Source organism: Esox lucius, chromosome 3 (genome assembly GCF_011004845.1).
Source record: "Esox lucius isolate fEsoLuc1 chromosome 3, fEsoLuc1.pri, whole genome shotgun sequence".
Classification (NCBI taxonomy): domain Eukaryota; kingdom Metazoa; phylum Chordata; class Actinopteri; order Esociformes; family Esocidae; genus Esox; species Esox lucius.
The window spans coordinates 34,408,666-34,423,735 of NC_047571.1; the positions used below are offsets into that span (position 1 = coordinate 34,408,666).

At 46.5% G+C, this 15,070-nt stretch overlaps 1 protein-coding gene and 1 non-coding gene across 5 annotated transcripts; both read left to right on the forward strand.

The window, feature by feature from the left end:
* The first annotated feature begins 285 nt into the window (after positions 1-285).
* On the forward strand, positions 286-11,477 carry fubp1 (far upstream element (FUSE) binding protein 1). 4 transcript variants are annotated; one of them, XM_020045377.2, is made up of 19 exons: positions 286-460; positions 1,490-1,583; positions 2,366-2,428; positions 2,904-2,939; positions 3,750-3,836; positions 4,336-4,407; positions 4,539-4,596; positions 4,841-5,114; positions 5,203-5,307; positions 5,559-5,661; positions 6,039-6,287; positions 7,114-7,274; positions 7,491-7,639; positions 7,880-7,956; positions 8,106-8,231; positions 8,575-8,649; positions 9,027-9,086; positions 10,868-11,031; positions 11,400-11,477. In XM_020045377.2, exons 1-19 carry the CDS (start codon positions 371-373, stop codon positions 11,406-11,408), a joined length of 2,052 nt encoding a protein of 683 aa, XP_019900936.1. In that variant the 5' UTR covers positions 286-370; the 3' UTR covers positions 11,409-11,477. The 4 variants fall into 4 exon arrangements, with proteins under 4 accessions (XP_019900936.1, XP_010903847.1, XP_019900937.1 ...); XM_010905545.3 differs by lacking the exon at positions 8,575-8,649 and having other exon boundaries at positions 287-460; XM_020045378.2 differs by lacking the exon at positions 2,366-2,428 and having other exon boundaries at positions 287-460.
* On the forward strand, positions 5,736-5,800 carry LOC114838869. Its single transcript, XR_003781675.1, has one exon. It is a non-coding gene; the product is annotated as a small nucleolar RNA SNORD37 (small nucleolar RNA).
* Positions 11,478-15,070: the final 3,593 nt, after the last annotated feature.

A 15,070-nucleotide genomic window follows, 5' to 3' on the forward strand; every position in this document is an offset into this window, starting at 1 on the left:
TTTTCCTTGTCTTTTTTTATACTTCAGTTAAAAAAAAGGGTTTTAGTACACTTTAGCCTACAATTACACATTGGATTGGATTACGTCATATGGTAGCCACTATATTATTTGTCTTTTATTACTCTGAATACGCGTTTTAACGACGTGAGAAGTAATACTGTAAGGCCAACAATTGGGTGGTACAAACCAAATCCCGCCTACGTCTTTGATAGACGTATCAGAAAGCCGATAGGTGTTCAGTCTGGAATCGCGAGATTGGTATGGCCTTTTCTAGTGTGTCGCAGCCAGCAGCATTCACTGCGCGAGAACCCTTTTCCGTGAGGACGGCCATCTTCTCTATTCGTTCTTGAGAGGAAGTGTTGCAACAGATATGGCTGACTACTCGAACGTGGCTCCGCCGTCGGGAAATGGCGCAGGAATGAACGACGCTTTTAAAGACGCCCTTCAGCGTGCTAGACAGGTAAGACAAATAAAATAAGTTAAAATCAAGCGTCGTAATTTACAGTGTACATGCAACCAAATCTAGTCCGAACTCAGTTCGAGAACTCGCCTAAGCAAGGTCGTGCCGATTTGCGGCCTATGGAAGTTGGGTGTCCAACAAAGGAATGTAGCTAGCTACTGTTGCTATCTGCATTAACTCCCCAGTCAGTAAATTTATAAACTATAACATTTGCTGTGTGGCTGGTGTTTCGATCGCTGGTAAATGTATTTACTGGGGTTAGATTCAGTTGTGGTTTACGTAATGTTTTCTAGATTCTAAAACGGTAACGTTAGCCAATCCACTTCGTTAGGCCTCGGTAGTGGCCTTCTGTCTTGAGTCTCAACCAGCATTGTTCAGACGTTGCGTTCTGTAAGTTGGGAACATCCATAACGCACCCTACCAATGTCTGTATTATAAAAATAAACTCAATCTAATCCAGTGTTTATAAAACGTAAGTACTCATCTTCAATATTTAGCTACCTGCCTTTTTGGATGTAATGTAACTACGGGTGTTTTTATTCTGCTGAACAAAAAGGCGTACGTTACATCGAGCTCAAACTCGTCATACTGAACAAACTGCAAAGGTTCAAATGGAAACTCCTTAGTTTCGCAAATATATTGTTTGGTTTACTGAATACACATCTACTAACCGTTTTTATTTTAGAAAAACTATTTACTAAAGTGTTAAAATCTGACCGATTCATACTTTACAGCCCGGAATGCGTTGTAGGTAAGGCAGCTTTGTAGCTGTCTGAAGGGGGTTGTACTTGGAGTTAACAAAATAATAGCAATCTTTATTATCCAAGTTATTGTTGTCTGGAGAAAGTCATGTTATTGAGCGTAATTCATTCCAGTGTTTGGTCTTAATCAGCAATAGCCTACACTGCAGAAATCCTGGAGCCAAGGTTGAAGACAATTCATTAAATATGCTCTGTATCCGATCTCTGCCAATACAGTAACTGGGGGAAAACGATGTTTAGTTTTCACTGGATCTCACTTTTGTTACAGATTGCTGCTAAGATTGGGGGTGATGGCGTACCCTCCGCGCCCTCCAGTAACGAGTTTGGCTACGGAGGCCAGAAACGGCCCCTGGAAGATGCCGGTGAGTCCCATAGGCTACCCATGCCAGGCCACTGTATTGTCCTGGATTAATCTTCCACCTGTGCAGATAGATTGACTGGCCTGTCTGGGCCCCCCTTTTAGGCTGAGATGAGGGGTACCGTGTAAATGCATACTGAACCTCAGAAGTCACATTTTCTTTAAAAATGAAGCATCTCAGTACCAAAAGTGCTTTTGATAGTTTGTTGCGCTTGTTTACTCCAGTTATGGCCGCATCATTGTCAGGCAGTAGTTCTGTTAACAGGATGACAGGAACTAACTGGACATATCAAAGCTACTGATCTGTGCTCTGTTGTTGTGATGATTTTGCATGTTTCGTATGTAAGCATCGATTTGTAGGTGGTTGTTTCTTGACCTATTATCACCCATGTGTGCCCTGTTGCCTTGACAGGAGTTAAATGTACAAAATGTATTCAAACAATAACAGGCAACTGCTTGGGAAAAAGTATATTCATGTTGATTTTAGAAGACATGTTGACAATAACAGTAACTGCTAAATGGGTGGCATCTGTTTTGGATGGCAAAACCAAAGGTTAAGATTAGTAAAAATGATTAAGAGGGAATGAATAAATGTTTAAAGAAACCAATAGTAAATCGCACTGCACAGCCAAATTCTTCTTAATAATAAAAAATGTATGTTACATAGATGTGTATGGCTGCTAGTGCAGTGTTTTTGCCAGTGCAGAGTTGCAGTGTTTTTGCCAGTGCAGGGCTGTTGCAGTGTTGTGTATGACTGTCTTGGTTCTATCTGTTCATTCTGCGTAGATGACTGTTGGACAAGTATGAACGATAGAACTCGTCTGGAGGGGATGACCTCTCCTTTTTCAGGCATGGCCCCTTTGATCAATAACCATTCAGCTGCATTTTCACAGGCCGCCAGGGTCTCGTTCTCCCCGTTGTGGGGGAATTGAACGTGGCTTCTTTGCAAATGCAGCTGAACTGTCTGAACCTTCCACGTTAGTCGTATCTGTATAGTGGGCTACAGCACAGACGCTCAACTGTCTGATCTAGCTTAGTGTGGTTGGTGCATTTAGAAAGGAATTCCTGATTGTTTATTAAAATATACCTTTATTAGCTCAGTGCTGTTTATAGACTTGAATTAAAATGCTTGTAGCCAGCATAACATCTTTTGTCATCTGTTATCTAATGAAACAGTCTGTTTAGAGCCGTGCCTGTTGCAGCTCGCAGGTTGGGGGTAGCCTAACCATAAACCCATGCTTGTTGACTGTTTATTTCAGATGTATTTGTATACCAGTGTTTTTGAAAAGTCAGCTTGTCTAATGTCTGTCTCTTCTCTTTACAGACCAACCAGAGACTAAAAAGATGGCGCCTAATGATCGTAAGTATATTAAGCTTGTTGTTCTGGGAAATGTGTCGCCCCATATGAGAGTCTGGTCTGTTCTGTTCTTAAGCAATCTAATTAACCCACATTAAGCTTGTAAGTGGCTCTAGAAGTGTCTCTCAATGACACTTCCCTTTCAGTGCCTCTGGTCAGAGCTGTGTAGCATAGAGGAAATATTCAGAGCCTCTTACTTTTACCTCTTATTTAGGCAGGGAGACATTTTAAACTTAACTCTGCTTATGGAGACGTAACGTCTCCATAAGTATCTCCATAACGTCTCCATAAGTATGTCGCCAGTCAGCATGTATTTCCACATGTAGGGTGTAGTGGGATTAGTGGGAATCGGTGTGCAGATTTCCCCAGCGTGTCTGTGGGGTGAGTGCAGTACCTCTCCTACCGTTGGACAGTCGACCGCCTCGAAACACCATAACTGGATGCTGTTTGAAGTGCATGTCGAATTTACAAATGCTGACATGTCAGCCCTTGATTTATCTTCAGGGGATGAGTGAGCAGCTCTGCTCACCTGCAGGGTGGGAATCGCTCACAATTCATTGCAAACTGTAGTCGCGTGTCTCACTCAGGTTGGAAGGAAGTTGAACATTTAATCCTCACAACATAATTTGTCTGACTCAATCCTCATTGATCAGAGTCCTCGTGAGGTGCGTCAATTACTGGTTATAACTCTCCCTCGCCTGGCAGAGTGCACTCAGGCATGCTCAGATGTGACCCTGTACAACGAGGGGGGAGGGGGGGTGATTCAGACTTACTGGACCCCATGGATCTGATTGTCCCGTCGTCTCCTCACAGCGTTCTCCGCAGCCATGGGAGGGATGGGAGGTGGAGCGCGCTCATCATCGGAAGAGTTCAAGGTCCCAGATGGGATGGTGGGCTTCAGTGAGTGTACACGCGCACACACAGACACACACACAGAGAGAAAGAACGACAGCTCAGAGCAGGAACGAGGATAAAGACAGCAGCTGTTTTGTGATCTTTAGTTACCTATAAGTTTCACACCGATCCATTAGGATCTCTGTCTCTATTAGGATCTCTGTCTCTATTAGGATCTCTGTCTCTATTAGGATCTCTGTCTCTATTAGGATCTCTGTCTCTATTAGGATCTCTGTCTCTATTAGGATCTCTGTCTCTATTAGGATCTCTGTCTCTATTAGGATCTCTGTCTCTATTAGGATCTCTGTCTCTATTAGGATCTCTGTCTCTATTAGGATCTCTGTCTCTATTAGGATCTCTGTCTCTATTAGGATCTCTGTCTCTATTAGGATCTCTGTCTCTATTAGGATCTCTGTCTCTCTTTCTGTCCTGATGGGGTGGTGGGATTCAGTACGTGGACACACTGGGTGTTTTGGGTGTTGATTGTGAACTCTTTCTGTCCCAGTTATTGGAAGAGGTGGGGAGCAGATATCCCGAATGCAGCAGGAGTCAGGCTGTAAAATACAGATCGCCCCCGGTAAGATTAGCTCCATGCAGATCCAACATGGTGTCTGAAGTGTATCATTGTTGTTGATTCTTCATTCTGTAACTAAGACAACCTCTGTCCTGGTGGTTGGCGGTAAACTGTTGTCGTCCTGTCTGTTTCAGACAGTGGAGGAATGCCCGATCGCTCAGTCACTTTGACAGGGTCCCCAGACGCAATACAGTAAGTCTTCTCCTTTGGTCGGTCGTCCCACAGATGTAGTTCTGCCCTCCCTATAAGAGGTCATCACAAGTAGGACTTCCAGGGCTGCCTTGAAGCTTTGTCTATTCTCTGGGAGTGCTGGTCCTCATCATATTAAAAGCCAGAGGTCCCTCCCTCTGACCTCTTCCTCCAGTGGGTTTGGTCATGTTCAGGATCTCCCCCAGTACCATGCTGTCTAACGGCCTCTGTACCTGCCCCAAACCAGGACCGCCAAGAGGCTGCTGACGGAGATAGTGGAGAAGGGCCGGCCCACACCTGCCTTCCACCACAACAGCAGTAACGAGGGAGGCCCGGGGATGTCTGTGCAGGAGATTCTGGTGCCGGCCTCCAAGGCCGGGCTGGTCATTGGAAAGGGAGGAGAAACCATCAAACAGCTCCAGGAACGGGCCGGGGTGAAGATGGTGATGATCCAGGAAGGCCCTCAGAACACCGGCGCTGACAAGCCTCTCCGCATCTCTGGAGAACCCTTCAAAGTCCAGGTGAGGGGTGGACCGGTGTGTGTTTGCTGGGGAACGAGGTGATGTTGGTCGGTAGTCTGTAATGTTGGCCGGTCTGTGTTCCTCACAGCAAGCCAAGGAGATGGTGATGGAGCTGATCAGGGAGCAGGGCTTCCGGGAACAGAGGGGCGAGTATGGGTCCAGGATGGGCGGCGGAGGCGGAGAAGGTCTTGACGTAAGTCTTCTTGCTGAACCCAGAACGTGATGCTAGATTTTACGGGTGTCCTAACACCGAGCCAGAACTTAGAATGCAAGTTGTATGGGCTGCTGCTTTTAACCGCTTCCTTAAGGAACCTCCACTTTCATTGGGCCAGATGGAGAAGTGAGACCAGCGCGTACTGATGGAGCGCTCACCTGGTTGGGGCGCAGGCTTTTTAATGGCATGGTTTGACCTCCCACTGACTGTGTTGACCTCTGTCCTCTTAGGTCCCTGTCCCCAGGTTTGCGGTGGGCATTGTGATTGGTCGAAACGGAGAGATGATTAAGAAGATCCAGAGCGACACTGGGGTCAGGATCCAGTTTAAACCAGGTGAGGTCCAGTTTAAACGCTGTCCGTTTCCTGTCGTACCTGTGAAACAGCTCGTTGTAACGGCTCCGTCAACGTGAGTGATGACTAACGTTCTTCACTTTGACCTGATTGTGAAGTGGTGATAAGCTTGAGTCTGACACCCTGACCTTACAGTGACCTGGGTGTTCACTGGACCACCAGCCCAAGTTTCATTTCTGCCTTAGGAATGACACCCAGTGCACTTTAATAACATGTTTAACGTGGCTGGAGGGAGCTGCCAGGTTTGAACTGCCAGCATCTAAAACCACTCCTTTAGGTGGGGGGCAAAATGCTGACGTCCAACCTAACCCCGCCCCTCCTCCTTCCCTCCTCCGTCTCGTTCTTCTTAACTTACACAGATGATGGGAGCACGCCAGAGAGGATAGCCCAGATCATGGGTCCTCCAGACCAGTCCCAGCATGCAGCCGAGATCATCTCAGACCTCCTCCGGAGTGTCCAGCAGGGGGGTCCGGGGGGGCCTAACGGCGGAGGCAGGGGTCGCGGCCGGGGAGGTAATGGGGGAAACTGGAACATGGGTCCCCCTGGAGGATTGCAGGAGTTCACCTTCACCGTCCCCACCATGAAGACCGGCCTCATCATCGGCAAAGGTACGGGGAGTCTAGAACTAGGGATCTACTACAAACCAAAGGTACGGGGAGTCTAGAACTAGGGGTCTACTACAAACCAAAGGTACGGGGAGTCTAGAACTAGGGGTCTACTACAAACCAAAGGTACGGGGAGTCTAGAACTAGGGGTCTACTACAAACCAAAGGTACGGGGAGTCTAGAACTAGGGGTCTACTACAAACCAAAGGTACGGGGAGTCTAGAACTAGGGGTCTACTACAAACCAAAGGTACGGGGAGTCTAGAACTAGGGGTCTACTACAAACCAAAGGTACGGGGAGTCTAGAACTAGGGGTCTACTACAAACCAAAGGTACGGGGAGTCTAGAACTAGGGGTCTACTACAAACCATGGTTGAGTGAAGGTGCTTTTTTTTCTTGCTCATGATGAGTAGTCGGTGTGGGACGTCTGTGCCTCCTCTCAGCTCTCTCTGTGATAGAGGGTCTGAAGCCACATCGTTCCCAGAGAAAGGCAGAGGGTTTCTGTCCCGCCACCTGAAGTACCTGTGGTGGGTTCGTTCCCCTTCTCACATCCATGGTGATGTAATCTGAAATGGGGTTGGAGTCAGTGGGGTCATCTGAAATGGGGTTGGAGTCAGTGGGGTCATCTGAAACCAGTCGTGTTTGGACTCAGTCCAGACCGGTCATCAGTTATGTAGATAGCAGTAGAATATGACAGGCAGTCTATTTCCGTCACCCTGAGTTGGGTTCCTTGGGCCTGACTGGAGCATCCAAGCACACGTGCCTGTTTTTCCTCTCGGTCCTGACCACCCATTAGTCCTAACTGCAGTCCCGTTCTCCACTGTGTTCAGGTGGGGAGACCATTAAGGGCATCAGCCAGCAGTCGGGGGCTCGTATCGAGCTGCAGAGGAACCCACCCCCCAACGCCGACCCCAACATCAAGATGTTCACTGTCCGGGGGTCCCACCAACAGATCGACTACGCGAGGCAGCTGGTGGAGGAGAAGATCGGGGTAAGTGGATTCTAGAGATCACGTCTCTGTTGAAGAACCTCAGATGGTACAGTCTAAATCGGGTTTGAATGCTGATTGGCCAAAAATTAGTGGCGTATAGAGCTGGATTACAGAACCCGGCCGAATTTCCTTGATAACCAGGTCTACAGTAAGGCACCAGTATTCCAGGTCCATTCTGTTGTATTTCTATGACACCCGTACTGTCCGTCTCCCCAGGGTCCAGTCAGTCCGATGGGTGGTCCTCACGGCCCTCCAGGGCCTCATGGGGGCCCCTCTCCCCACGGGCCCCCTGGTCCTCCTGGACCCCCTGCCCAGATGGGTCCCTACAACCCTGGCCCTTACACCCCGGGACCCCCCGGCCCTCAGTAAGACCACCTAACCGCTCTTTCCCAGTTCTGATCAGATCTGGTTTAGTCTGGTTCTCATTTCATTTAGTTAGTAGAATAATTTTTTTTGCGTGTGAACATACAGCACTTTGTTCAACCTGGTTGTTTTTAAATGTGCTTTATAAATACAGTTAGATTGGATTGAATACAGCAGGACAGAACCGTGCGGTCTGTGTTTTGTTACTGGGACGGTTTGTGACGTGTCTGGTCTCTCCTCAGTGGCCCCCCTGCCCCCTACCAGCCTCAGGGTTGGGGGAACGGATTCCCCCACTGGCAGCAGGGACAACCGGATCCTGGTAAGACATTCACTGGGTGACTTGTTTCAGGCTTTAGTTGGTGTGTTTGCTCTGAACTGGCACTAGGTCAGGTTTGTTGCTCTTGCTGCTAACGTGTTAAAGCAGGTTGTTTCTAACGTGTGTGTGTGTGTGTGTGTGTGTGCGTGCAGGTAAAGCAGCAGCCGATGCCAACGCGGCTGCCTGGGCAGCGTATTACGCTCAGTACCAACAGCAGCCTCAAGCCCCAATGGCCCCAGCCGGAGGAGCCCCAGGAACCCCACAGGCCAACGGGCAAGGTAACCCGGCAACCAGGTTTCTCCACGCCTCTCTGGGAGCCTCTGGTTCCCCTGTAAACACGCCAGCCTTCTGAGCTGCGTAGAGGGCTTGTTCATAGACGCTGATCTTGGGGCAGTTTGGCCCTTTCCCCTCTTAATGGCTACATTTGGAACTGATCCTAGATCTGTGCCTTCGGGTAATCGTGCTGTTGATTAGCCTAACAGCCTTCCAACTGAAGCGTAGCCTTGACTTAGCAGCGCTTGTCTTGAGACGAGAGCACCGCCTAGTGGTGTGGAGGGCTGGTTACATACAGCCAGACATTTCTAGAAAGGTTGTCAACGCTGTACTGTACCGTTTTGACAGGTGATCCCAAGGGACCAGGTCACAGTGGACAGGGAGATTACTCCAAAGCCTGGGAGGAATATTACAAGAAAATGGGTATAAACATAAAGTCTATCTTCTCTGAGAATCAGTCTGAACAGGCATGGGCCTTCAGTCTCAGTGGTTTTCCTGGGGTGTTGGAGGTGTGATTGCCTTCTGATGGCTGGTTGCTTTTTGAGCCCATGCTGTTTAGACTGGCACTTGTTTTTATATTTTTATCCTATATATATTTATTTTTTCCTGGGACAAGTTCAGAGTAGCCACTAGCCAAGGAACAGAAGAGAGGATAGTGTTTTATCTCTTACCTTGGGTATCTGCCAGCCTGTTGGGTTGTCTAACATTCGCCTGCATATGATGTGTAATACTGAGTTACGTAGAGGCTGTTAACCCTGACATCGCTGGTGTATTTGACGTGTGTGTGGTTTTGTTTCCAGGTCAAGGCCAACAGCCACAGGACTACACCAAGGCATGGGAGGAGTACTACAAGAAACAAGGTAACGCCACCTACAGGTCAACCCTCTGAATTACACCCCGACCAAAATGCTCTCTGAGCCGACCAAACACAATCTGTTTTCTTTGCGGACACCTTGTGTATCAATGAAACATGTTTGAAGCTTTAAGCCAGGGGTCCAGGTATTTTTTCTCCAGATGTCATCTAGAAGGAATATCCATGTACAGATGAAACGTTTTGTTTAATTTGCAAAACATCCGAGAGCCCCGGTTTAACGGCGCATGCGGAAAGTAGCCTGTAATTCAGATGGTAATGAGCTCCCTGAAAACTGTTGAGCAGCTTGAGAACCTGCTCGTACCACACCTGCCTTCAAAATTATTAGACCTGCCGTTTGTTCTCTCCCCAACCTAAAATGTATTTGCTGGCCTTTTTCTAAAAGATACAAACAATTTTTTTTTTGCAGTTTATTATGAAGAGACTCAACAGTCGTTCATATTTCAGTTTAATTACGTGGATCCATGGGAACAATGACTGAGTACAACAGAGACTGAGTACAAGTTGAGTAGTATCATAACAATTGTTCTGCTCATACATTATTGCTTTCACCTCTTTATACTCCTCCTTGTCAGCTCCCAAAAATATTATCTCTAATGCTATAAGACACATACAGAACAAGTCGTCATACTAATAGGAAAACAAGATAGAACCCTACACTGTCATGGCAACCAATAGTTCTAGGTCAGAGTTAACAGACCTCCTGATCTGAGCTACCCCTAGTCTGTCCTGCCCAAATGGTAGAAACAGAAGAGACACTGACAAATTCACCTTGGAGCCAGCTGTACTGGGACATAGATAAGAGGTTTTTGAGGCCCTGCGCCTTCGGTTGTGGCCATAATCCCTTCTCAGAACAGGGCGTGCTGACCTAGGTCTTCTGTCCATGGCAACCATTAACAGTCTAAAGCAAATTCAGGCCCAGTCTAGCAGTCCATTTATTACAGCTGATTTGCAGAATAATGGATAAATAAGGATTTTAAACACATTTTCCACAAGATCAAATTGGAATCAAAAACCAACAATCATTTGTAGCTGGACTTCGGCTACAATTACACTCAAGTTATTGTGCCGTCTGGGCAAAATCAAAAGCGTATTCATGGAAGGGGGACCCCTGGACCCTGACTGAAAGGGTTGACCGTGGCTGCTGGCCAGTGTGGGACGTCTGTGCCTCCTCTCAGCTCTCTCTGTGATAGAGGGTCTGAAACTACGTATGTCCCAGAGAAAGGCAGAGGGTTTCTGTCCCGCCACCTGAAGTACCTGTGGTGGGTTCGTTCCCCTTCTCACATCTCGATGCGTTGGCAGCTTTAAAAGATGTCCTAAAGCCTGTAGTAGACAGACCATCCCTGTAATTCAATGTGTTAAGGTTGACTGAGGATGCATTTAGTTTCTATGGCCTGATCATAACTGTGACTAAACCTTAGTCTTCATCTTGGAATGTAATTTTGTCGCGGGTCAATTTTATTACGGAATTAATGTTATTTTTGCGAAATGGTTTTTGAGGCATGAATTCTCTGTACTGAATGTACTTCCGGAAGTAGTCCAACAAACCTGACTGGACTCAGCGTCTCGCTTCATAATGAATCGCCAATATTGGTTGGTTGTTTTGCTGTCGGAACAACTTACTGCCACTGTGGTCATTGGACTGGTCGACGGGCGGTCTACAAAGACAGTCACGGGCGTCGTCGTGGGCCACGGTGCTGGTGGACCTTGTCACTGGATGTGGGTGTTTATCTGGCCGTCCCGTCTGACTGACCGCTCTCCGTTCCCCAGGTCAAGCGGCCCCCCAGGCGGGTGCAGCGCCGGCAGCAGCAGCCACCCAGCCCGGCGGGCAGCCTGACTACAGCGCCGCCTGGGCCGAGTACTACCGACAGCAGGCTGCATACTATGGCCAGGGCAACCCCCAGGGCATGGGAGGACAGCCACAAGCACCCCAGGTACACCCCCAATAAGACCTCCACCGGCCCCCCCCGTACGCCCCATTCCGAGACCGCCCCTCTCCACTCCACTGTTTTGTTTCCTGTATTGTCAGTCTTTTTTAAAATAAAAGTGGTGTTGTTTTGCTGTGACTGTTAACCCCTCATTTCAACTCCCCGTGTTATTAAAATGGCTCCCGTCGGTCTCATCTGTTGCCCTAACCCCTTCCTCCCGTCAGGTGTTTTAGGTGGAGTGAAAGCCGTGGGCAGAAACTAACCCCCTTCGGTCTCTCTGAAACAGGGTTGATTATATATTTGTGTGGAGAAGTTGCGTCAGTGTACTCGGCTGTTAACACGCCACGTATGTTTTATGTATTTCTTCTGCACAGGGCCAGTAATGTGACGTGGACAGACATAAAGTGTATGAAACAAAAGCCTTTGTTAAATGTGTTGGATGCAGACGCCTTGAAGATCTTAATTTCCTCCTTGGTGGGTTGGTTGATTTGAAAGGTGTTTCACAATAGCTGTGATGGCAGCAGTCCTACCGGGAGACACCACACACAACGTCCATTGCGATCTCTATTTTTGTTTTTCTTGTTGTTTTTTTCCTTGTAAATGAAAGGTTTGTGTGTTTTTATTGAGGTAATGATATGGTCATTCCAGCCCTGTCTAGTCAGTCTCCATGCTATGTGGTTAGCGCTCATGTTTATATTCACTTTAGCTAGTCGTTTACCATGTAAAACCATCATCTCCGTTTTAAAATAAAAAATGCCTGTTGTGTTTTGCAATAAAACAAAGTGAAACCTGTGTTGGTAAGTTGGGATGGTAATAGATGACAATATAAACTTAAAATCATGTACCCTTTTAATTTCCCTGCAATGGAAACTCGTTAGGAAATGAAGCCCCCCCCCCTTCTCTCATCTTTCTCTTTGACTGTCCAAATGATTTTACTGATGGCCAGAAAGGTGCTCTGTCCTGTCTTCAACTGTCTACACAGCTTCTTGTAATTTAGTAGTGTTTTATTTAGACAATGTGCTCTGCCTCTTTTGACCGAGGTCATGTTTCTGGTTTTACTCGGTTCTGTTCTAGAACCACTGTTTAATTATTCTCCTGTCTTGATTCTTGTTTATATAATGGCCCTTGTTTTTACATCTCTTGATACCGTCGCTGTGAATACGATACTGTAGGAATAGACAGATGCCTTTTTCCAAGGGGTTGGTAGTACTTCTGATGGGCCTCATGCATTACCTGCAGTATTCTGTTGTGGCATCTCTCGGACCGTTAACTGATCCGATATGGGTGGGCGGACTGGCTTTGTCCCAAACGACGCCCCGTCCCCTGCGCGGTGCCCCCGGGGCTCGGCCCAAAAGCCTCGTCGGGAATGGGGTGTCGTTTCGAGACGTCAAACTGATTCTGAGGTAACTTAGAGTGCTGCACTGTTTTATATAATGAGAGCAACTTTCTCCCTCACAGCTGAGCTTTAGACAAGCGGTAAGCGGAGCAAGTATATATATATATATATAAATGATGACTATAATTTTTAAAATACAGAATGTTCCTCTCACTGCAGAATGTTGCATTGGTTATAATTAGTGTATTGTTTTGCTGCTCCCTCTGTCTTCCAGGGCAGGTAAAGTGGCGTTATGTCCTGATGTATTGAAACACATTGCATTGCATTCAAACGTTTGTTCTCTCCCCAACCTAAAATGTATTTGCTGGCCTTTTTCTAAAAGATACAAACAATTTTGATACTATAAAAACCGTGAAATGCAAAAGTGGTATTTTTATTTTTGCTCTGCCCATGCACTGTTCTGCTCGTGGTCTGACCGGCTTCAGGACGTAGGTTGTTTGTAGGGTCGAGGGTGGTCTGAGCGGTATCAACAGCCAACAGATTTGACCTTTGACCTCCTACTCTGTAAGTACATTACTGCAATGACTATATATAACAAACCCAGTTTCTGTCAGTACATGCAATACTGCAATGACTATATAAGAAACCCAGTTACTGTCTCGCTGTCAATGTATTTCTTTGACCGATGATTGATAAAGTATGTCAGATTGCACGTTTTATTTCCCCTTAAAAAAAAACTACTGGGTAAGTATCTCAACTTTTGAAACTGAAGTACAGTATATCCTGAACAAACGTAAAACATTTTTTTTGCCAATTTTGACGATTTCCCCTGCAATAAATCCATGACTGTGCATTTAGACATTGTATCATACGCTGAATATTGCATTGTAGTTTGTGTTCTACTCTGAGCTCTGTTTTGTAGGTAGGAAGTTACACAAAACCAGTCGGACTGTTCTGTTAGAACTCTGAACTGCAGTGTAAGTACTAGATCAATTAGGCGCTGCATAAAGCAATCAGCTAATGTTAGAACGTTTTTGATTAGGTGACTTCTGAAGTGCCATTTATAAGCCATAACATGGGAACTAATTATTGATTTACTGATGCATTATTTGATTAAATGCTATTTGATAGTACATGAATTTAAGTTGCTGTTAGAAAACTATTGTGACTAGTAATGGTGTGATTCAGTCTCTGAAATGTTCTCGTTTCCCCCATGGTAGCATGTTGAAGGTGTTTCTATGCTGTTCATTGATGTCTCTAATCATCAGCATGTTGGGTTGTTTCCCAGTAGAATGTTCTAGAAGTGCTTCTGATTTTAAAAGCAAGCAGATAATTCCATTATCTCTGACATGTCATTCTCCTGATATTGAGCACTGTTCTTGTACTGTCTGAACCACGGCTGTTTTTTAACTGAGCCCAATTGAGTGAAGTGATGGCAAACAGTGTGCTATGATACCTGTGATCTTTGCAGTTTCACTGTAATCCCAGACCTTGACCTTTAGGTTCAGCTGGCAGTCACACAGGTAAGCACACCTGAGAAACACCTGTGTTCTGACATTATATAGCTATGGTTTGTAACGAGCCACGTGTGATTAATTCATGCCCTAAATGTACCCTACCACCTTTGCTGTTAAGTAAAATGCTCCAGTTAGCTGTGCCTAGGATTTTTACTGAGCCATGTCTAGGTAGGTAATCACCAGCCAGTTGATATGTAGATTAAGTACTGTTCTGACTGACGGTGATGAATGATTTTTGCATGGTACATCATTTTGTTTAGCACCAGCAGTTTGTCTTGGTTCTCTTTCCTGACTTACCGTAGTACAGTTTGCAGAAGGCAGTCTTCATCCACAGTAATGACCTTTCTCAGAGGTGATCTTGTTATTGTTGACCAGTGTGGGGCCCTGTTCAGATGTGAGATAAGCTGACCTAACAGACTTCAGTCAGACGAGGAACTGCACGTTAAATCTGTGTATCTCGTGTCTGAAAATGGCCCCAAGTGCTTAGTCCCACCCACCAATGTAACGCTCCTGGTAAGTCTCTCCAGTGTGACTAGTCCTGCATAGAGCTGTAGCCCCTGTACTTAAACATGATGCCACGAAACCAAATGCATGCAGTTCAACAGCCTGTTCTTAGACAGTCAGTCCTATGTGCATTCATGCCTACATGCTAATGAGACCACAAACGTTATGCAAGTACACAATGCCCTATGACCCTACCAAATGATGATGATGCTGTTGGTGACCTGATCGTTGGTGTGATGCAAAGCTGTGAATATCTTCTACACTGCCCCTGCCACAATGCTTGCACTGCCTGTTACAGTGTTCTCATGTAAACTCCTGCTGCCTCCCTCCGCCCCCCACTCAGATGCCGCTGGATGAGGTTCCGCGTTCTAGATCTGGTTCCACATTCTAGATCTGGTTCCACATTCTAGATCTAGTAGGTCCTAGTCAGGAAATGGAACATGTCCAAAGGCTGGCTGTTGTAGTTTGTCCCTCCCGTAATGGAGACTGCCGCGGGCCGCCACACCGCTCGGTCTGGTGGGGCCGCAGATCCCGGTGATGTAGGTGACAGTCGTTCAAGATCCCGATAAGGTAAACAACTTAAAAGCAATGAAATGCAGATTCTGTGATTTGCTAGTTAGGGATGTGTTCTTCAGCACAGGATTTCTCGTGTCTCTCTCTTTCAATACTTTTTAAGTGAAAATGAAAT

Coding starts and splice junctions, on each gene's coding strand:
- fubp1 (XM_020045377.2), top strand. CDS start 371: ATGGCTGACTACTCGAACGTGGCTCCGCCGTCGGGAAATGGCGCAGGA. Junction 461..1,489: donor CCCTTCAGCGTGCTAGACAG/GTAAGACAAATA, acceptor CTTTTGTTACAG/ATTGCTGCTAAGATTGGGGG. Junction 5,115..5,202: donor GAGAACCCTTCAAAGTCCAG/GTGAGGGGTGGA, acceptor TGTTCCTCACAG/CAAGCCAAGGAGATGGTGAT.